The 23,297-nt window shown below is 44.3% G+C and overlaps 1 protein-coding gene across 1 annotated transcript in view; it reads left to right on the top strand.

Annotated features, from left to right (window-relative positions):
* The window catches only part of GLP2R (glucagon like peptide 2 receptor), a 310,415-nt gene that overhangs the window by 53,232 nt on the left and 233,886 nt on the right, over positions 1-23,297 (top strand). The window contains exon 2 of the mRNA XM_063960765.1: positions 16,088-16,184. Within this exon, the coding sequence (XP_063816835.1) occupies positions 16,088-16,184 (97 nt within the window). The remainder of the gene's footprint in view (positions 1-16,087; positions 16,185-23,297) is intronic.

The raw sequence follows: 23,297 nt of genomic DNA, 5'->3' as shown, positions 1-23,297 counted from the left end.
ACTGATCTAATAAACCAAAAGCACTATTCCACAGCACTCACCATTCCTAGATTTGGGGTGCAACATGGTATGTGACCACATTGTTTAAATAGAAATCACAATATAAGCTAACACTAATAAACAGTGGAGTTTGAGTTGATGTATTGATCAATGGGGGTCATTCCGAGTTGTTAGCTCGGTAAAAATCTTCGCATCGCAGCGATTTTCCGCTTAAAGCGCATGCGCAATGTCCGCACTGCGACTGCGCCAAGTAAATTTGCTATGCAGTTAGGATTTTTACTCACGGCTTTTTGATCGTTCTGGCGATCGTAATGTGATTGACAGGAAATGGGTGTTACTGGGCGGAAACAGGCCGTTTTATGGGCGTGTGGGGAAAAACGCTACCGTTTCCGGAAAAAACGCAGGAGTGGCCGAAGAAACGGGGGAGTGTCTGGGCGAACGCTGGGTGTGTTTGTGACGTCAAACCAGGAACGACAAGCACTGAAATGATCGCAGATGCCGAGTAAGTCTGAAGCTACTCAGAAACTGCTACGAGGTGTGTAATCGCAATATTGCGAATACATCGTTCACAATTTTAAGATGCTAAGATTCACTCCCAGTAGGCGGCGGCTTAGCATGAGCAAATCTGCTAAAATCCGCTTGCGAGCGAACAACTCGGAATGACCCCCAATGCATTTAAGCCTGCAGCCCCTGAACTAAAACCCCTCTCTTTTTATGCAGTTTCTAAACCACTGCTTGATATATCTGATGGGTTGTATGCTTTCCATGTTAAAGAATTAGGATGGTGATGTGTTTAGTTGCGTCTTAAGGGGGTCATTTCGAGTTGTTCGCTCGCTAGCTGCTTATAGCAGCATTGCACACGCTAGGCCGCCGCCCTCTGGGAGAGTATCTTAGCTTAGCAGAATAGCGAACAAAAGATTAGCAGAATTGCGAATAGAAATTTCTTAGCAGTTTCTGAGTAGCTCCAGACCTACTCACAAATAGCGATCAGTTCAGTCAGTTTCGTTCCTGGTTTGACGTCACACACACGCCCAGCGTTCGGCCAGCCACTCCCCCGTTTCTCCAGACACTCCTGCGTTTTTCCCTGACACGCCTGCGTTTTTCCGCACACTCCCAGAAAACGGGCAGTTTCTGCCCAGAAACACCCACTTCCTGTCAATCACACTCTGATCACTTCAACAATGAAAAATCTTCGTTCGGACTAGAGATGTGCACCGGAAATTTTTCGGGTTTTGTGTTTTGGTTTTGGGTTCGGTTCCGTGGCCGTGTTTTGGGTTCGAACGCATTTTGGCAAAACCTCACCGAATTTTTTTTGTCGGATTCGGGTGTGTTTTGGATTCGGGTGTTTTTTTCAAAAAACCCTAAAAAACAGCTTAAATCATAGAATTTGGGGGTCATTTTGATCCCAAAGTATTATTAACCTCAATAACCATAATTTCCACTCATTTTCAGTCTATTCTGAACACCTCACACCTCACAATATTATTTTTAGTCCTAAAATTTGCACCGAGGTCGCTGGATGACTAAGCTCAGCGACCCAAGTGGCCGACACAAACACCTGGCCCATCTAGGAGTGGCACTGCAGTGTCACGCAGGATGGCCCTTCCAAAAAACACTCCCCAAAGAGCACATGACGCAAAGAAAAAAAGAGGCGCAATGAGGTAGCTGTGTGAGTAAGCTAAGCGACCCTAGTGGCCGACACAAACATCTGGCCCATCTAGGAGTGGCACTGCAGTGTCAGGCCGGATGGCCCTTCCAAAAAATACTCCCCAAACAGCACATGACGCAAAGAAGAAAAAAAAGAGGCGCAATGAGGTAGCTGTGTGACTAAAATAAGTGACCCTAGTGGCCGACACAAACACCTGGCCCATCTAGGAGTGGCACTGCAGTGTCACGCAGGATGGCCCTTCCAAAAAACACTCCCCAAACAGCACATGACGCAAAGAAAAAAAGAGGCGCAATGAGATAGCTGTGTGAGTAAGCTAAGCGACCCTAGTGGCCGACACAAACACCTGGCCCATCTAGGAGTGGCACTGCAGTGTCAGGCCGGATGGCCCTTCCAAAAAATACTCCCCAAACAGCACATGACGCAAAGAAGAAAAAAAAGAGGCGCAATGAGGTAGCTGTGTGACTAAGATAAGTGACCCTAGTGGCCGACACAAACACCTGGCCCATCTAGGAGTGGCACTGCAGTGTCACGCAGGATAGCCCTTCCAAAAAATACTCCCCAAACAGCACATGACGCAAAGAAGAAAAAAAAGAGGCGCAATGAGGTAGATGTGTGACTAAGATAAGCGACCCTAGTGGCCGACACAAACACCTGGCCCATCTAGGAGTGGCACTGCAGTGTCACTCAGGATGGCCCTTCCAAAAAACACTCCCCAAACAGCACATGACGCAAAGAAAAATGAAAGAAAAAAGAGGTGCAAGATGGAATTGTCCTTGGGCCCTCCCACCCACCCTTATGTTGTATAAACAGGACATGCACACTTTAACCAACCCATCATTTCAGGGACAGGGTCTGCCACACGACTGTGACTGAAATGACGGGTTGGTTTGGACCCCCACCAAAAAAGAAGCAATTAATCTCTCCTTGCACAAACTGGCTCTACAGAGGCAAGATGTCCACCTCATCATCATCCTCCGATTCATCACCGTGTACATCCCCCTCCTCACAGATTATCAATTCGTCCCCACTGGAATCCACCATCACAGCTCCCTGTGTACTTTGTGGAGGCAATTGCTGCTGGTGAATGTTTCCACGGAGGAATTGATTATAATTCATTTTAATGAACATCATCTTCTCCACATTTTCTGGAAGTAACCTCGTACGCCGATTGCTGACAAGGTGAGCGGCGGCACTAAACACTCTTTCGGAGTACACACTTGTGGGAGGGCAACTTAGGTAGAATAAAGCCAGTTTGTGCAAGGGCCTCCAAATTGCCTCTTTTTCCTGCCAGTATACGTACGGACTGTCTGACGTGCCTACTTGGATGCGGTCACTCATATAATCCTCCACCATTCTTTCAATGGTGAGAGAATCATATGCAGTGACAGTAGACGACATGTCCGTAATCGTTGGCAGGTCCTTCAGTCCGGACCAGATGTCAGCATCAGCAGTCGCTCCAGACTGCCCTGCATCACCGCCAGCGGGTGGGCTCGGAATTCTGAGCCTTTTCCTCGCACCCCCAGTTGCGGGAGAATGTGAAGGAGGAGATGTTGACAGGTCGCGTTCCGCTTGACTTGACAATTTTCTCACCAGCAGTTCTTTGAACCCCTGCAGGCTTGTGTCTGCCGGAAAGAGAGATCCAAGGTAGGTTTTAAATCTAGGATCGAGCACGGTGGCCAAAATGTAGTGCTCTGATTTCAACAGATTGACCACCCGTGAATCCTTGTTAAGCGAATTAAGGGCTCCATCCACAAGTCCCACATGCCTAGCGGAATCGCTCAGTGTTAGCTCCTCCTTCAATGTCTCCAGCTTCTTCTGCAAAAGCCTGATGAGGGGAATGACCTGACTCAGGCTGGCAGTGTCTGAACTGACTTCACGTGTGGCAAGTTCAAAAGGTTGCATAACCTTGCACAACGTTGAAATCATTCTCCACTGCGTTTGAGACAGGTGCATTCCACCTCCTATATCGTGGTCAGTTGTATACGCTTGAATGGCCTTTTGCTGCTCCTCCAACCTCTAACGCATATAGAGGGTTGAATTCCACCTCGTTACCACTTCTTGCTTCAGATGATGGCAGGGCAGGTTCAGGCGTTTTTGGTGTTGCTCCAGTCTTCTGTACGTGGTGCCTGTACGCCGAAAGTGTCCCGCAATTCTTCTGGCCACCGACAGCATCTCTTGCACGCCCCTGTCGTTTTTTAAATAATTCTGCACCACCAAATTCAAGGTATGTGCAAAACATGGGACGTGCTGGAATTTGCCCATATTTAATGCACACACAATTTTGCTGGCGTTGTCCGATGCCACAAATCCACAGGAGAGTCCAATTGGGGTAAGCCATTCTGCGATGATCTTCCTCAGTTGCCGTAAGAGGTTTTCAGCTGTGTGCGTATTCTGGAAAGCGGTGATACAAAGCGTAGCCTGCCTAGGAAAGAGTTGGCGTTTGCGAGATGCTGCTACTGGTGCCGCCGCTGCTGTTCTTGCGGCGGGAGTCAATACATCTACCCAGTGGGCTGTCACAGTCATATAGTCCTGAGTCTGCCCTGCTCCACTTGTCCACATGTCCGTGGTTAAGTGGACATTGGGTACAACTGCATTTTTTAGGACACTGGTGAGTCTTTTTCTGAGGTCTGTGTACATTTTCGGTATCGCCTGCCTAGAGAAATGGAACCTAGATGGTATTTGGTACCCGGGACACAGTACCTCAATCAAGTCTATAGTTGGCTCTGCAGTAATGATGGATACCGGAACCACGTTTCTCACCGCCCAGGATGCCAAGGCCTCAGTTATCCGCTTTGCAGCAGGATGACTGCTGTGATATTTCATCTTCCTCGCAAAGGACTGTTGGACAGTCAATTGCTTGGTGGAAGTAGTAAAAGTCGTCTTACGACTTCCCCTCTGGGATGACCATCGACTCCCAGCAGCAACAACAGCAGCGCCAGCAGCAGTAGGCGTTACACGCAAGGATGCATTGGAGGAATCCCAGGCAGGAGAGGACTCGTCAGACTTGCCAGTGACATGGCCTGCAGGACTATTGGCATTCCTGGGGAAGGAGGAAATTGACACTGAGGGAGTTGGTGGGGTGGTTTGCGTGAGCTTGGTTACAAGAGGAAGGGATTTAGTGGTCAGTGGACTGCTTCCGCTGTCGCCCAAAGTTTTTGAACTTGTCACTGACTTATGATGACTGCGCTGCAGGTGACGTATAAGGGAGGCTGTTCCGAGGTGGTTAACGTCCTTACCCCTACTTATTACAGCTTGACAAAGGCAACACACGGCTTGACAAATGTTGTCCGCATTTCTGTTGAAATACTTCCACACCGAAGAGCTGATTTTTTTGGTATTTTCACCAGGCATGTCAATGGCCATATTCCTCCCACGGACAACAGGTGTCTCCCCGGGTGCCTGACTTAAACAAACCACCTCACCATCAGAATCCTCCTTGTCAATTTCCTCCCCAGCGCCAGCAACACCCATATCCTCCTCATCCTGGTGTACTTCAACACTGACATCTTCAATCTGACTATCAGGAACTGGACTGCGGGTGCTCCTTCCAGCACTTGCAGGGGGCGTGCAAATGGTGGAAGGCGCATGCTCTTCACGTCCAGTGTTGGAAAGGTCAGGCATCGCAACCGACACAATTGGACTCTCCTTGTGGATTTGTGATTTCGAAGAACGCACAGTTCTTTGCTGTGCTTTTGCCAGCTTAAGTCTTTTCATTTTTCTAGCGAGAGGCTGAGTGCTTCCATCCTCATGTGAAGCTGAACCACTAGCCATGAACATAGGCCAGGGCCTCAGCCGTTCCTTGCCACTCCGTGTGCTAAATGGCATATTGGCAAGTTTACGCTTCTCCTCCGACGATTTTATTTTAGATTTTTGAGTCCTTTTTTTACTGATATTTTGTGTTTTGGATTTTACATGCTCTGTACTATGACATTGGGCATCGGCCTTGGCAGACGACGTTGATGGAATTTCATCGTCTCGGCCATGACTAGTGGCAGCAGCTTCAGCACGAGGTGGAAGTGGATCTTGATCTTTCCCTATTTTTGGAACCTCAACATTTTTGTTCTCCATATTTTAATAGGCACAACTAAAAGGCACCTCAGGTAAACAATGGAGATGGATGGATACTAGTATACTTATGGATGACGAGTGACTGACGACACAGAGGTAGCTACAGCCGTGGACTACCGTACTGCATCTGCTAGTATAGAGATGATAATGATATAAAAAAAATATATATATCACTACTGCAGGTATATATAATATAATGACGGACCTGCTGGACACTGTCAGCAGACTCCTAAACTACTAGTATGAAGAAGATAGAAAAAAAAACCCCACCACAGGTAGGTATACAATTATGGACGAGCACTGATGACACAGAGGTAGCTACAGCCGTGGACTACCGTACTGCGTCTGCTAGTATAGAGATGATAATGATATAAAAAATATATATATATCACTACTGCAGGTATATATAATATAATGACGGACCTGCTGGACACTGTCAGCAGACTCCTAAACTACTAGTATGAAGAAGATAGAAAAAAAAACCCCACCACAGGTAGGTATACAATTATGGACGAGCACTGACGACACAGAGGTAGCTACAGCCGTGGACTACCGTACTGCGTCTGCTAGTATAGAGATGATAATGATATAAAAAATATATATATATATCACTACTGCAGGTATATATAATATAATGACGGACCTGCTGGACACTGTCAGCAGACTCCTAAACTACTAGTATGAAGAAGATAGAAAAAAAAAACCCACCACAGGTAGGTATACAATTATGGACGAGCACTGACGACACAGAGGTAGCTACAGCCGTGGACTACCGTACTGCGTCTGCTAGTATAGAGATGATAATGATATAAAACATATATATATATCACTACTGCAGGTATATATAATATAATCACGGACCTGCTGGACACTGTCAGCAGACTCCTAAACTACTAGTATGAAGAAGATAGAAAAAAAAACCCCACCACAGGTAGGTATACAATTATGGACGAGCACTGACGACACAGAGGTAGCCACAGCCGTGGACTACCGTACTGCGTCTGCTAATATAGAGATGATAAAGATGATAGAGATGAACAAAAAAAATATAACACTACTGCAGGTAAATATTTATATAATATAATGAATGACGGACCTGCTGGACACTGTCAGCAGAATGCGTTTATAGAATAAAAAAAAAAAACACCACAGGAGTGTTTAACTTTTTCAGGCAGACAATATACTGGTGGTCACTGGTCAGTCACACTGGCAGCAAAAGTGTGCACTGTACTCCTGCTATAACTGCACCCCAGTCTCCCCCACAATTCAGCTGTGTGAGCAGTGAGCACTCAGCACAGTCAGATATACATATAGATGATATTATCATGCAGCACACTGAGGCTGAGCACAGATATGGTATGTGACTGTGTATCGTTTTTTTTCAGGCAGAGAACGGATTATATTAAATAATAAATAAAACTGGTGGTGGTCAGTCACTTGTAACTATCAGCAAAACTCTGCACTCTGAGTACTCCTAATGCTCCCCAAAATTACTAAGTAATCAACTCAAGTGTCTCTATCTATTCTAACGGAGAGGACGCCAGCCACGTCCTCTCCCTATCAATCTCAATGCACGTGTGAAAATGGCGGCGACGCGCGGCTCCTTATATAGAATCCGAGTCTCGCGATAGAATACGAGCCTCGCGAGAATCCGACAGCGGGATGATGACGTTCGGGCGCGCTCAGGTTAACCGAGCAAGGCGTGAAGATCCGAGTCTGCCTCGGACCCGTGTAAAAAGGCTGAAGTTCGGGGGGGTTCGGATTCCGAGGAACCGAACCCGCTCATCTCTAGTTCGCACGTGAGTAAATCTACTAAGTTTTGAGCTAAAATACTAACCGCATGTGCACTGCGAACCATGCGCATTTTTGCCTTAATCGCTCCGTTGCGAAAATCGGCAACGAGCGAACAACTTGGAATGACCCCCTAAATGTAGTACAGTATATAAAATGGACTTTCCTTCTGTCTTTTCTTCTCTCTTCTACATTGCAGGAGAGGGCTACATTCAGCAACATTGTAGTAGGCAGCAGCCTATGGGAGCCTGCACATATCCACCAGGACAAGACCACCTTTGTCACAATATGTGTGCAGATTCTACCAATGAATGTGCCCGCAATAAAGGGATACTTACTTTGCCTATTCCAGAATAGTGACACACTAAGGAGGCACAAGTACAATTGCAGGTGTCTGTCCAGCAGCACCCATAGGGGTCTCTGGGGGTCATTCTGACCCGATCGCACGCTGCAGTTTTTCGCAGCATAGGGATCGGGTCAGAACTGCGCATGCAAGCAGATGTGGTTGATGGGCAGGAGGGGGCAAAACGGCGACATTTGGCCGCCATTTCATGGGCGTGGTCGGACCGTGCGGGGAGTGGCCTGCAGTGGCTGCGTGACGTCACACGCAGCCACTACAGGCCAGGGAGTGAAGAGTAGCTCCCGGCCAGCATGCTAAAGCTACGATGCCTTTGCACTTCTGCGGGGGGGGGGGGGCGGCACTGACATGCGGGGCGGGCTAGCCCTGTGCATGGGCAGCCCCCCGCATGTCAGGGAACATGACCGTAGCTGTGCTAAATTTAGCACAGCTACGATCAACTCGGAATGACCCCCTATGTACTAACCTTGGAGAGAGATAGAGTGGACAGAGATAAAGTACCAGCCAATCAACTCCTAACTGCCATGTTACAGGCTGACTTGACATGCTGGTGGAACTGTGCATGGGCAAAATGAGTCCTGTATTATTGCTCGCAGTCCCCCCTTAGCTGCAGCATGATTGACATGCTGCAGCATTTGGGGGTGGAGTGAGAGCGGCGGCCAGGACTGTTCTACAACACTGGGGCATTTGGCCCTGTTTTGTTGGACATGCCGAGCCCAGGGTCTGTATTGTCAGACACAAATCCCTGGACCCGGCTGGCCAGTCTGAGTAACCTTTTTCTTACACAGGTGGCCAAGAGATGCGACAGGTCGGGATGGTGATCAGATACTACGTCTTTGGACGCAGCACTCGGATTGCAAATGTTGGCAGGAGGCGTCTTTTTTCTACAGATGCCTCTTGCTGCATTAGCATTAGCTGCATCCCTGTGACTGTGCAATATCACACAAATCAGAACCAGGTCCTGTGTACTTAATTTAAATATCCTTCTTTGACATTCACTTAGCCTCAATGGAGGGATCTCTGTCAATCTGCAGAAATAAGCTAGGGTACGGTGACAGGATCCTGCTTCTATTGAAGAATGCATCTGTTACACTGGCAGCCCCTGGCTATTACCCCTGCAGAACCCAAATTCCTTTCTCCTACATTTATTGAGAAATAAAGGGGTCTATTCATGAAGCAGTGAAAACAGTGGAGAAAAAGACAAGTAGAGAAGTTGCTTATGGCAACCAATCAGCATCTCCCGTACATTTTATAAAATGTACTTGATAAAGGCTTCCTTCAGAGCTGATTGGTTGCCATGGACAACTTCTCTACTGGTCCTTTTCTCCACTCTTTTCAATGCTTCATGAATAGACCCCAAAGTTCTCTGTGAAGAATTACTAATTTTGACATCTTGCTGAACATTTTTAGGAAAAAACAAGGGGCCTTAAGGGGTCATTCCGAGTTGATCGCTCACTAGCTGTTTTTAGCAGCCGTGCGAACGCATAGTCGCCGCCCACAGGGGAGTGTATTTAAGCTTTGCAGGAGTGCGAATGCCTGTGCAGCCGAGCAGTACAACAACAGTTTGTGCAGTCTCTGAGTAGCCCAGGACTTACTCAGCCGCTGCGATCACTTCAGCCTGTCTGGTCCTGAAACTGACGTCAGACACCCACCATGAAAACGCTTGGACACGCCTCCATTTTTCCTTCCACTCCCTGAAAACGGTCACTTGACACCCTACCTGTCAATCTTCTTGCGATCGGCTGTGGGAATGGATTCTTCATTAAATCCATTGCTCAGCAACAACCCGATTTGTACCCGCACAATGCGCCTGCGCATTGTGGCGCATACGCATGCGCAGTAATGACCTGATCTCTGTGCTGTGAAAAACGGCAGCGTACGATCAGGTCAGAATGATCCCCCTAATTCAGAGTTGATTGCAGCAGCAAATTTGTTAGCAGTTGGGCAAAACCATAGGGGTCATTTCGACACGCAGTTTCTCGCAGCGCAGCGGGAGCTGCTCTGGAAGTGCAAAGGCATCGCCGCTGTGTGATGCCTTTGCACTTCTGCAAGGGGGGGGGGGGCGGCACTGACATGCGCGGCGGACTAGCCCTGTGCTGGGCGTTTCCTTGCATGTGAATGATCGTAGCTGTGCTAAATTTAGCACAGCTGCGATCAACTCGGAGTGACCCCCTTTGTGCACTGCAGTGGGGGCAGATATAACATGTGCAGAGAGATAGATTTGGGTGGGGTGTGTTAAAACTGATATCTAAATTGCAGTGTAACAAGAAAGCAGCCAATATTTACCCTGCACCAAAACAAAATAACCCACCCAAATCTAACTCCTCTGCACATGTTATATCTGCCCCACCTGCAGTGCACATGGGCCCTCATTCCGAGTTGTTCACTCGCTAGCTGCTTTTAGCAGCATTGCACACGCTAGGCCGCCGCCCTCTGGGAGTGTATCTTAGCTTAGCAGAATAGCGAACGAAAGGTTAGCAGAACTGCTAATAAATAATTCTTTGCAGTTTCTGAGTAGCTCCAGACCTACTCACAGATTGCGATCAGCTCAGTCCGTTTAGTTCCTGGTTTGACGTCACAAACACGCCCTGCGTTCGGCCAGCCACTCCCCCGTTTCTCCAGACACTCCCGCGTTTTTCCCTGACACGCCTGCATTTTTTAGCACACTCCCAGAAAACGCTCAGTTACCACCCAGAAACGCCCCTTTCCTGTCAATCATTCACCGATCAGCAGTGCGACTGAAAAGCGCAGCAGAATCCACAGCAAATCTACTAAGTTTTTAGTTAAATAACTAAGCGCATGCACCCTGCGTGCCTTGCGCATGCGCATTTTGCAACACATCGCAGCATTGCGAAAATCGGCAACAAGCGAACAACTCGGAATGACCCCCATGGTTTTGCCCAACTGCTAACAAATATGCTGCTACGATCAACTCTGAATTACCCACAATGTTGTCAAAATAATATTTTCAACATTAGCAATGTAAAAAAAATAATACTGCACACATCCATTACAGACATATTTCATTTTACACTTATATAGCATATTAGCTTTTCATAATAAGAAAAAGTACTTATTTTCATTTAATAAATAAGGCCTTAATCTATTTAATGTTTAACACGTTAGTATAATCAGTGTGAAAATGTAACCAACAAACAGTAGATGAAAAATGTCTGGGATGAGCAGAATGTTTTATATACAATAAGGAAAGTTTTGACTGTTAAATCAAAGTATTTGTATAAAGTAGTGTGCCAATTATATCCACTCTATTAAAATAGAAACAAGACCGCTTATGTGTTTACTTTTTATAACAGAAGACTTGATGTGCGTTTACTCAGTTACCCATTGCAAGTGGTGCCAAATTCCAAGTTCCTTGGGCCCATGGGGTAAATTTACTATGGCACTTACTGTATATTTCAGGGTGAAATGCTCTGGGAAGCGCTGCTTAGTAAATTTACCCGAATGAGTCTTCCAGCCTCTTCTGCTCTCTGACCCCCAGGGCAGAGCCACAAGTCCGGGCAGCACGGAAGGTGTAATGGTTAGCATTACTGCATCACAGCACTGAGGTCATGGGTTCAATACCCACCATAACTGTGTGGAGTTTGTATATTCTCCCCGTACTTGCGTGGGTTTCCTCCGGGTACTTCGGTTTCCTCCCACAATCCAAAAATATACTTATAGGTTAAATAGATCCCAATAAATTGACCCTAGCATGAATGTGTGTGCGTGTACATGTGGTAGGGAATATAGATTGTAAGCTCCACTGGGGGCAGGGACTGATGTGAATGGCCAAATATTCTCTGTAAAGCGCTGCGGAACATGTGTGCGCTATATAAACAACTGGTGGTAATAAATAAATAAATAAGTCCTATAGTGACAGTTCCCTGTCCCCTTAAGGGAAAAAATAGTTTCTATTGATAAGTGTTTTGTTACCTTTACCTGCCAACTCTCATTGATTGTCAGGGAGACTGTGTGAAACAGCAGCAACCTCCCTGACTCCCTGAGGAGTCTAGCAATCTGCCTGATTGCACCTTACCGCCATTATGTAGCTGCATTGCAATGGAATCATTAGTGCCATTTCCCTGCATTAGTTATAAGGCATAATTATCCATATTGTTATATGCACTTTCAAATAATGTTTCTCGTGGTCACCTATATGAAACCACAGGTACAGATGTGTCCTGCTACAGTGTTACTGCATATAGCAGTGTTCTGTAGGGGGACTGCGATTTGTACGCAGCACGGCATGCCACGTACGTACGCATTGGAAGCAGCTCCCATTAGAGTGAATGGGAGCTGCTTGCACATGCGTGCGTGCCCCCATTCACTCCGATGTGAATGCATCACAGCCACAGTGTAAATGGACACATTTGTAAGTAAAGCACAATAAATGAACAAGCCCTGAACAAGCCCTGAAAAGTATCAGTGCGTTTTCATCAACAAATAGATCTTAAGGTGCCCACACACTAGAATGACTTACCGTCGACTGATCGGATGCTGATCGGATGATGTATCGTTAGATACATCGGATGTCAAAAACAACAAATGATTTGGTCAAAATCGATCGATATGACACCATGGGCCAAATGTAATAGAGTGAGAGTTTCAGAAAGTGAGAGATTTGGTAAGGTTTTTCAGGTTTTTATTTAAAATTGGCAATCATTTACACTGCAGAACCAGGTTGATCTTGCTGTGTAAATGATTGCCACTTTAAAAAAAAACTGCAAAACCTTACCAAATGTCTCATTTTATGAAACTCTCACTCTATTAGATTTGGCCCCATATCTTCCCTGCAGGAGGGATGATCAGAGGATGAGTTTAACGAGCAGCGGGGCCGCGCATCGTATTGTTATCGTTCAGGAACACTGAATGATATGCACTTTCCCAAACGATATGTCGTTACGATGCATCTAAATCGTTCCATTTTCCCTAAAATCGTTTTAGTGTGTGGGCACCTTTACTGAGCAACAATGCAACATATAAATATGCTGCCAAACTATGTAACCGCTTTGGGACTCATTTACATTTGGATGTCAGTGTTATGACACGCCTCTGTGCAGTGTACGTCCACTGTAACACCTCATAGGGGTTGCTTTCATAATCTTCCTGAATTATTTTTTCAAAAGTAGGCTAGAACAGTAGTACATACTCTACCGCAATGTGCTGGGGTCTCGAACAGCTGGAAGTGCGTGTCTCCCATACTTTGCCCTCTTCGCTACATAAAGGTGCATATCAGCATCTCCCCTCCCAGATCTCTACATCGTCATAGAAATTAATGAGTTCATTGTCCCAGTTTTCTATATGTTGTAGTATGTCTGTCACACATTTATGAAAAAGCTACAAACACCAGTAAATGTGTAGTGGCAATTATCAACTATGGTAAGATGATTGCAGTTTCGCACTAGTAGCACATGCACCTAGTCTAGTACTCGTATGTCGTTATTATGCTTCAATAGAACTTAAAATATAATACAGTAGAAACATCTAATTTACAAAATAATACAAAGTTGTCAAACTATGTACACATATATATAATGGTTGCTTCCTTCATTGCATGTGCATAAATCAACATCAGGGGTGCACTTATCAATGATAAGCGGTTCGTTAGTGCTGGCAGCCGTACTCATCATCATGGTGTATTTGCAGATGCCTTCAAGAATCCGAAAATTAAACAGCTTGGACAGGTGTAGATCTGTCTCCTTATAATTGCTTACATACACCCTTACATTGCACAGCCTGTGTTCCCTCCATTGTCCAGTCTCTATCTAATAGGAAAAAACAGACTCCCAACCGACTTTTCAAACATTTGAATCTCCCCCTATGAATCCCAGGCTTTAGCCAACTAGTTGGAAGATGGTTAATGTTTTGGCAGAGGGATCTCTGGATGTGTTTTTCCCTGCTATGGTATTACCCATACACCCAAAATCTGGTTGAGCACTGTGCTGGACTTTGGAATAATGGAATGAGCCCAACATGTTTATTTCAGGACAAGAATGGGCTCATAGGTCTGGGGCTGGTTATGCTTTTGGTAGGCAGGTGGCACTTTTTTTCTCTATTTTTTTAACCATTTAATTATTTAGTAACAGAGTAGACACCACAGATCACACTGATTTGTGCAGGGCTTCTGAAGAAGGCAGAGCTTCACAGGTACAGTAGGTCTATTGACTGGAGTCACTGTCTTGGAACTCATCCTGTGAGGGCGATAATGATAGGAGGACCGCAACAGCATTTGTACCACTGCTGTCCTTGTTAAATATGGGGAGTTTTCAGGATTCCGGTGATCAGAATCCTGGCGGTCAGAATACTGATGCCGGGATCCCGACCATCAGAATGCCGGCAGCGCCGCCACAGCTATTCCCACTCCTGGGTGTCTATAACACCCATGGAGGCAGATGTATTAACCTGGAGAAGGCATAAGTAAGTGATAAACCAGTGATAAATGCAAGGTGACAAACACACCAGCCAATCAGCTCCAATATGTAAATTAACAGTTAGGAGCTTATTGGTTGGTGCGTTTATCACCTTGCATTTATCACTGGTTTATCACTTCCTTATGCCATCTCCAGGTTAATACATCTGCCCCCCTGAGTGAGAATAGAACCTGTGGCGAGCATAGCGAGCCACCCAGCCCGCAGCGTTGCGAGCACAGCATGGCGAGCACAGCAAGCCCGCAAGGGGCTTCGTTGCGCTTACCCCCCTGCCGGCATTCCGGCAGTCGGGATAAAGGCATCTGTATTCTGACAACCGGGATTCTGAGCGCCGTGATCCAGTACCTATCCGTCAAATATAACATAGCTATCTTCCCCATGCTTTGGAGCCTGTTGCGGGAAATGGCTACTTCCAACGGGTCTGGGACGCCAGGTCAACACCAAAGAGGTCGACACACCTTAGGTCAACATGGACAAAAGGTCAACATGAACAAGGTCGACATGGAAAAAGGTCGACATGAGTTTTTTATGTTTTTTGTGTCGTTTTCTTCGTAGAGTGACCGGGAACCCCAATTAGTGCACTGCGTCCCCTTGCATGGCTCGCTTTGCTCACCTTGCTTCGGGCTACCGTTCCCAATCGTAGCCCACGTGGATCGTAAAGTATGAAAAAGTTAAAAAAAATAAAACAAATTGTGAAAAACTCATGTCGACCTTTTTCCATGTCGACCTTGTTCATGTTGACCTTTTGTCCATGTAGACCTAAGGTGTGTCGACCATTTGGTGTCGACCTAAGGTGTGTCGACCTTTTTGGTGTCGACCTGGAGTCCGGATACCGTGACTAGGAACAATACTTGCCTATAGCTGCTTGATAAATTGTAAAATAAAAAATAGGCATTTTTGGTATTTAATAAATAAACCACAAAGTGATTGCAATTAGACATGAACCAATAGAAGGGTGATGTTTTTTCCAGGCACCAGTGTGGGCTTTTAAAGGCTCTGTTCCTGTCACTGCACTTTGGACACACATCATTTAGGGACATTGCCCCAGTAGATTCATACAGGCGTTTTGACAGGAAAACAAGTCCTGACGTCCCTCACTTTCTAATCTTCATTAAAACATTAATAAGGCTCTAACGAGAACTATTTTAGAAAAGCAAAACACTAGGGGGCAGATGTGTTAACCTGGAGAAGTGATAAAGCAGTGATAAAGGAGTCATAAGTGGAAGGTGATAACGCACTAGCCAATCAGCTCCTAACTGTCAATTTACATATTGGAGCTGATTGGCTGGTGCGTTATCACCTTGCACTTATCACTGCTTTATCACTTCTCCAGGCTTAATGCATCTGCCCCTAGGTAACTAATTGCAGATGCCTAGACATTAGTAGAAACTTTTAACTTATGTTGGCACTGTAATTTAGCTGGAACTGCAAATTGGCAATGTACAGTAGCTGAGTGGCAAGCATTGCAAAGTAAATTGTTAGGTTCATAAGTGATCCTAAATATTCTTTTTTATTATTAATACTTCTTCTAATTAAAGCTATGTGATTCTTTGTATCAGTATTGAAAGCTTGAACTGTGTGGCTGTCTGGCACGTAAGCACCTTCTCTTGTGTCACCGTTCAGTTCTCACGTTCCCAGCTGCATATCAGCAGCAAACTCAGTCACTTAGTCATATCTGAATAAATGACTTCCACACTTAGAACATGCAGTTTGGTTTGTCTTGTGTAAGAACGTGCTCATTAATTCAGTGTAAACACTCCTGTCATCTTCTAGGTCAGCGGGACTGTGCTGGAGGACATGCTGAAGAAGTGGGCTCAATACAAACAACAATGTTTGGAAAAGCTGGACCAAGAGAGGCCTTTGGCAACGGGTAAGAAACGGAACAGTTATGATAACAGTCTCCATTTCCAGACAGATAAATATACAATATGTCAAGCCAATAAGGGGAACACATTGTATACTTACATTATGAATGTGGCATCCAACCTTGTACCTCCGTGTACCCCTACAGCTGATGCGATGGATGAAGCCTGTATAATGTTAATAAAATAAGTTCTTATATAAAATATATACACATGCACACACAAACAAATATACAGTATATGCATATACTGGTGTCAATTTACTAAGGTGGGAGTGTTTTAGAACTGGTGATGTTGCTCATAGCAACCAATCAGATTCTACTTAACATTTATCTAGCTGCTTCTAGAAGATAATAGACTCTGATTGGTTGCTAGGGCAACATAAAAAGTTCTCAAAAAAAACTCCCACCTTAATAAATTTACCCCAATATCTGTTATTTGTCTTTGCTCAATTTATTTTAGCAAAAGGCAATATATGAATATATCATTTCTGGATATTCCTCAAAATGGGAGGAACCTAAAAATGAGGTTACATTTTCTAGTATGTTGGATACTGCTATAATACACTGAGCATTTGGATGGATATCATGTATTGATTTCTGCAAGCTCTCGTCGTTTTTCTGTCTTGATTAGTTCTGGTTTTTTTCAGCTATCTATTGACAGCAGGGCAATTCCACTGGTAACGGAATCACCTTTTTCACTGATAAATTCTATTCATTATACAACTGCCACCATTAATGTGAACAAATAATAATAATAATAATTTTATTTATATAGCGCTCTTTCTCCAATAGGACTCAAGGCGCTTGACAGATACATAGCATAATATAGTACAGAAACAATGAAGTACAGAACAGCTTTTCATAGAATTCAGAAGCATGTAGATACTAAAAGGACATTATGGGAATGCTTGAGTAAACAGGAAAGTCTTGAGTCTACTTTTGAAGGATTCTATAGTTGGGGCCTCTCGCACTGTGCGGGGAAGTGAGTTCCATAGAGTCGGAGCCGTATGACTAAAAGCTCGACCTCCAGATGAATTACGGGAGATTCTAGGTACTGCTAAAAGTCCTTCATCTACAGATCGCAATAATCGAGTGGGGCAGTATGGAATCAGAAGCTGCTTCAGGTACCTTGGGGCCTGGTCATGTAGTGCTTTGAAACTCAGTAAGCCAATCTTGAAGATGTTTCTTACAGGCAGCCAGTGAAGGGAGTAGAGGATGGGTGTTATGTGGCTAGAACAGGGCTGGTTGGTTAACAGCCTGGCAGCTATGTTTTACACCAGCTGTAAGCGGTGCAGTTCTTTTGCTGGGAGACCAAGGTAGAGGGCATTACAGTAGTCTAATCGAGATGATACAAATGCATGGATGACTTTTGGCAGATCATCTGAGGGAATTAAGTGCTTGATTCTGGCTATGTTCCTCAGGTGAAAGAATGAGGATTTGATTGTGGCTGATATCTGATGTTTAAGTGTCAAGCCACCCTCCAGGACAACACCAAGATTCCGCACATGATCAGTGGTTTGTAATTCTGAATCCCCAAGTGTAAGTCCAGTTGGTTGGCTATGCTGCAGTCTTGACCTTAGATGTTGTGGTCCTATCATAAGGACCTCTGTTTTATCAGGGTTCAGTCGCAGCCAACTGGCACTCATCCACTCCTGGAGCTCAGCTAGACATCCATTTAGGGTTGCTATTGTATTGTATATAGTGCCCGGAGCAAAGGACAAGTACAGTTGTGTATTATCTGCATAATCTGCATAGCAGTGGTAAACCAGGCCATTGTGCCTGATTATTTCACCCAGCGGGAGCATGTATACTACAAAAAGCATGGGGGATAGTATAGAACCTTGTGGGACACCACATGGCAATGGCACTGATGGTGATAAGTATTCTCCAGACGATACTCTCTGTCACCTGCCTGTGAGAAATTATTTGAACCAGCTGAGGACTGTGCCATTCAGTCCACAAAAATGTATCAGTCGCTCAATCAGAAGCCCATGGTCCACAGTATCAAATCATCATAACCAAACAGCCCACAATAAACCCCATATAAAATACTATCAAAATAGTGTAAATGCTATCTTGTGTAAGTTAGCCTTGATAAATCAGCCGACTTTCAAAGTGAGTAACGGAATCACCGTTACAAAATTAAAAAATTAAGCGTCCAGAGTTAACTCAATATTTTCACAATTTTATTGCAAGATGGGGACATCCCAGGCATACATGATCTACATAGATTTGAGAAAAGTATGACCATCTGTGTAACCTGGGCACATTTTTTAATAAAGTAACGGAATCACCATGCTGTGGTAACGTAATCACAAAGTGGGTATCAGGCATGGTAAGCTTTAATGCAAAACTGAATTTTGAGGTATTATATAAAAATCTGAATACGAAATCAACTTTACTGCTGTACGTTTTAATTTAACCATATCATGGAGAGAGAATTATTTATTGTATAGATGTTAAATTGCCTTATTTCCATTATATTAAGCCTGATATTGAGCTACAGTGTGACAAGTTAATCAAACACATATTTTCATTGCTTTATATGCAAATTAATGAAAGTGTGCTCATAATATTATTTTATAGTAATTATAATATTATTATTCAATGAACACTGAAAAGTTAACGAGCACTAATATGAAGTACTTAATCACAAATTCAAATTATTTTTCTCCATTAGCAAAACAGAGCACTTCAACTCATTAATAATGTCAACAACTTCTACCTGTGTACAGGGCTGCCATCATAAACTGTGGGGCTCGGGACTGACAAAATAGGCAGATCCCCCCCCCCCCTCCCGCCCCAAACAAAAAATATAAAAAATAAATTAAAAAAATAAATTTTATATATATATATATATATATATATATACATATACACACACACACACATACAAAAATACAAATAATTAGATATATTTAAAAAAAAAATCCTATTCCCCCAAAGTTATGCCCCTATCACCATATTGTGCCCCACACAGTAATGCCCCGATACCTGCTTGTTGTCAGGAGTTCTGCTCATTGTCAGAGGTTCTGCTCATCTCCCCCCGCCGCCGCCGCAGCAGACTGTTCGGCAGCCTGCTTCAAGTGAAAACTATTGAAAAAGTCTCTCCCAAAATGACCCCTGCCTCAGAGGAGACAGTTATTAAAGATACTAGAGTCTCCACATGGCGCAATTCTGGCCATAGCCCATTTTGACTGTGCTATTTCCCTTGAACTCCCCGGAGCCCAGAGCCACCGATATTGACTATGTGATTATGGCTATGGCCGATTTTAACTGTACTAGAAATAGCTCTTTGTAGATTGTACACTTTCTAGTCAAAACTGAGCTGCCTGCATAGTCTATTTTTTCCTGCGTCACTGACCCTTACAGGAGCGCGCATCAGCATCGCAAGCTGTTTACACACGGTGCGATATGTACTATACAGTCCATATAGGTAGTTCATATCGCAGACGGACTGGGACACGGACGACGGCGGGTGGGCGGCGGCATGAGCGGCCCGGGTCCTCCCCTCTGTGTTAGAGAGGCTGGACCTGGTACAGCTGTGCCCATAGGACTCCCCTGATAGCAGGTCTGCCTGTTTAGGGCCCATTACACATGTGGAAACACTAGTTTTTGTATATTTTAGGTAACAGGTCATTCATCATTATGGGTCAGATAGAACCGCGTGATATTATCAATCTCCTTCCTATAGAAAGGAGTTCCGAGGATGCGAAGATGGATTCGAGCAGAACCTTCCTACTCCTCACTGTGTGACCACTGGCTCTGCACATGCGTGACCTCAGGTTACACTAGCACAGAAGCCGGCGATGCGAAAGTAGCAGTGTTACTGACTGCGGGGACATCTCCTTTTCAGAGAAGCTCTGCTCACACCTGAACAATGGTGAATTGCTCTGGTGATAAGTATTCCCCACAGTGAGTTAGCGGATAAATATGCCCCATGGCCCCCTATGATAAATAGGCCCCTCAGACTCTCCTCTTGCATTGGATACAATTATATCCAGAGATCAGCTTTGTTTTCATCTTGGGCAACAAACACATAAATCAGCCTGGTATTAGAAAGACATGACTGAAAGGAAACAAGATTCCAGAATGATAAAGCAATGTATATAATAAAAGTTGCAGGGGGCATGGAAAATGACAGATAAAATCATCTGAATTTTGACACCTTTTTGAAAAGATTTAAACATATCTATATCATGTAAATAATAATGAAGTCTGTTAAAATATCCACTGGCACCTGGTCTGTGTAGGAGTTGTACAGTAAAACAGGGGAAAAACTCCTGTGAAAGCTATTTTGCCTGGCAAAACTCCCAGAGATTTAAAGACTTGTTTTTCTCTCCCTGACAAATCACCCATATATTGTAGAAAAAAAAGATTATGGAAAGAATATGGTTTAAGACTAAAATAACACTATGTGAGACTTATGTTAACTGACAATTATTTTAAACAGCAACTCAGTAACATCATTCACTTATTGTAAGAATCAACTATTATCAAAGGGTGCAAAGAATCAGGGGGTTCTCCATCCCAAGGGCGTAGCTGCCATAGGTGCAGGCAGTGCAGCTGCTATGGGCCCAGAGCTGAGAGGGGCCCACCTTCCTGTCAAAGTTACATGTGTTATATACAATTTTCACCATTGGGTTGTGTGTAGGGGTCCTTTCAAACTTTTTCTTTGGAGCCTGCAATATATCTAGGTATGCCCCTGGACTTGCTCATTGTAATGTGGTATAAAATAAACCGGTGGGCATTTTAATAATATATAATATGAACCGGGGCACTGTAATGAGGCACAATATGAACGGGGAGCACTGTATATCATAATGTGAATTGGGTGTACTGTGCGGCATAATGTGTACTGGCAGCTCTGAAAAGTGACATAGGGTGAACTTAAGCACTACTACGATTCATAAAAGAAACTAGGGCACTACTATGGGGCATAATATTAAATAAGGCTCAACTATGGTGGTTCAGATAAATTAACTAGGGCACTATTATAGGGCATAAAATTAACAACCACAGAGAAGTGTCTCTCTCGAAGCATTGGGATGGGGGCCCTTTCAAAATGTTGCTATGGGGCCCACAAAGTTCAGGTTACGCCCCTGCTCCATCCTGTGAAATTTTGGCTTGACTTGCATGCCTCCTCATAAACTGTTCTATCTTAAAAAATATATATGCTAAAAACAAATACTTTTAAAAAATATTGGTACTGTACATCTAAAAGCTAGATCATTAGCTTTAATTCACTCTATACTTATTCAGTAAAAATAACAAAATGTGTATAGTCTCAGTGGAATTGTATATCATATGTGTAGTTTTGAGGGGGTATTTATCATATCTAGGAGAGAGGTAAAAGGATCTATGTAATAAGCCTTGGAGAGAGATAAAGTGGACAGAGATAAAGTACCAGCCAATCAGTTCCTAACTGCCATGTTACAGGATGTGTTTGAAAAATGACGGTTAGGAGCTGATTGGTTAATACTTTATGTCTCTCCAAAGTTTAGTACATCTTGCCATTAGAGTGGGTACACATCAAGATGAATGGCAATCGTACCGATGGTCCCGGTGATTTCCCTTTGCCCTGCACCATGCCAGATTGCCGGTACACACTAATCGATGTAATGAATGACGGAACAACAGTTTGGGGGTCATTTCGAGTTGATCGCTCGCTAGCTAGTTTTAGCAGCCGTGCAAATGTACCCAGTTTTATTTCGTCACTGTTGTTTCCAATTGTAAAGTGAAATGAAATTCGCTGCACTATATAAGAAACTGTTACAGTAGTCACTGCAAGTATGTATTAAGTTTAACTGTTGAGGGTATCTGACGGCTGGTGCAGATATTTAGTTAATTGATAAAAAGTATGAATGAACTACATTGTACCCTATATGGGGGTCTCATCACTATTGACCAATATAGGGCAGCTGTCTCATGCAAACCAGCCAGGCCTGTTATTAGTTTTGCTGTTCCTTGTAGAGCATGCCATTGGTATTCCATATCTTTGATTTTCAGTCTGAAAAATAAAGAAGTCCCTTCCCCTAAGGATTTAAGTGAGAAGCTTCGGTGAACAGTGGTGAGCACAGAAAAACAATTACAGGGGTGCACTACAAATAGGGAAGTGGCAATAGACGCATTGGGGTTGGACACACACCTGCCACCTCGAAGAGCTGGGGCAAAGTAATGAATGAATAAACATTCTATCCCTGCTACTACTGACCAGTCCTGACATTAAAATATTAAACACCAAAACAAACAGGAACAAACAAAAAGTACATACAATAAACAAGGCCCAGACAAGGTATGTGCTACCTGCACTTGCTGCCTTGACATCTTGCTGCAACTGCCAAACGGTGTTCTAAATTTCGTTGGTGCTTGTCTAAATTTTACAAATTTTGAGCCTGAGAAAAGCGTTATGTAATAATAAATAGAGTTCCTGCATTTAAAAAGAGCCATATTATTTAGTTCCCTCCACCTGAATCTGCAATTACCTCCCAACAGAATGACTGACCTACCATAGCTGTCTAATTGCCCCTTCCTCCACATCACTCTGATTGCCCCTTCCATTGCCGTTTCATTGCTCCTACATAGCTTTCTGATTGCCTCCTCTATTCCCATCTCATTGCCCCCTCCATTGTCATCTTATTCTTCCTGCATAGCTCTCTGATTGCCCCCTGTATAGCTGTCTCATTGTGATCTGATCGCCCCTTAATAGATCTGTCATTACCAACTCCATTGCTCTCTCACTGGCTATTTCTTCAATATCACACTGACCCCTTCTTAGATCTCATTGCCCCCTTACAGAACACACTGGCTTCGCTTACAGCCCTCCTCAAAGTTCACTCACTGACCCCAACACTGCACTCACTGCACTCCTCACAGCTCGCTCACTGACCCCCTCACAGCACTCATTGGCCCCCATACAGCACTGAACAACCAACCTCATAGCCGTCCTAACAGCTTACTCAAAGACCGAATCACTTTATACACTGCCCCCCTCCCTGCACACGCTGAGCCCCTCACAGAACACAATGACCTCCTCCTGGCACTCATTGACCCTTCACGGTTCTCAGTGACATGAAGTGTGACATGATGTCACGATCATGCCTGTCAAAGCCGACAGAG

The sequence above is a fragment of the Pseudophryne corroboree genome, chromosome 3, assembly GCF_028390025.1.
Source record: "Pseudophryne corroboree isolate aPseCor3 chromosome 3, aPseCor3.hap2, whole genome shotgun sequence".
NCBI lineage: Eukaryota > Metazoa > Chordata > Amphibia > Anura > Myobatrachidae > Pseudophryne > Pseudophryne corroboree.
Note: the sequence above shows the minus strand (reverse complement) of the source record. Positions and strands in the feature narration are given on the sequence as shown.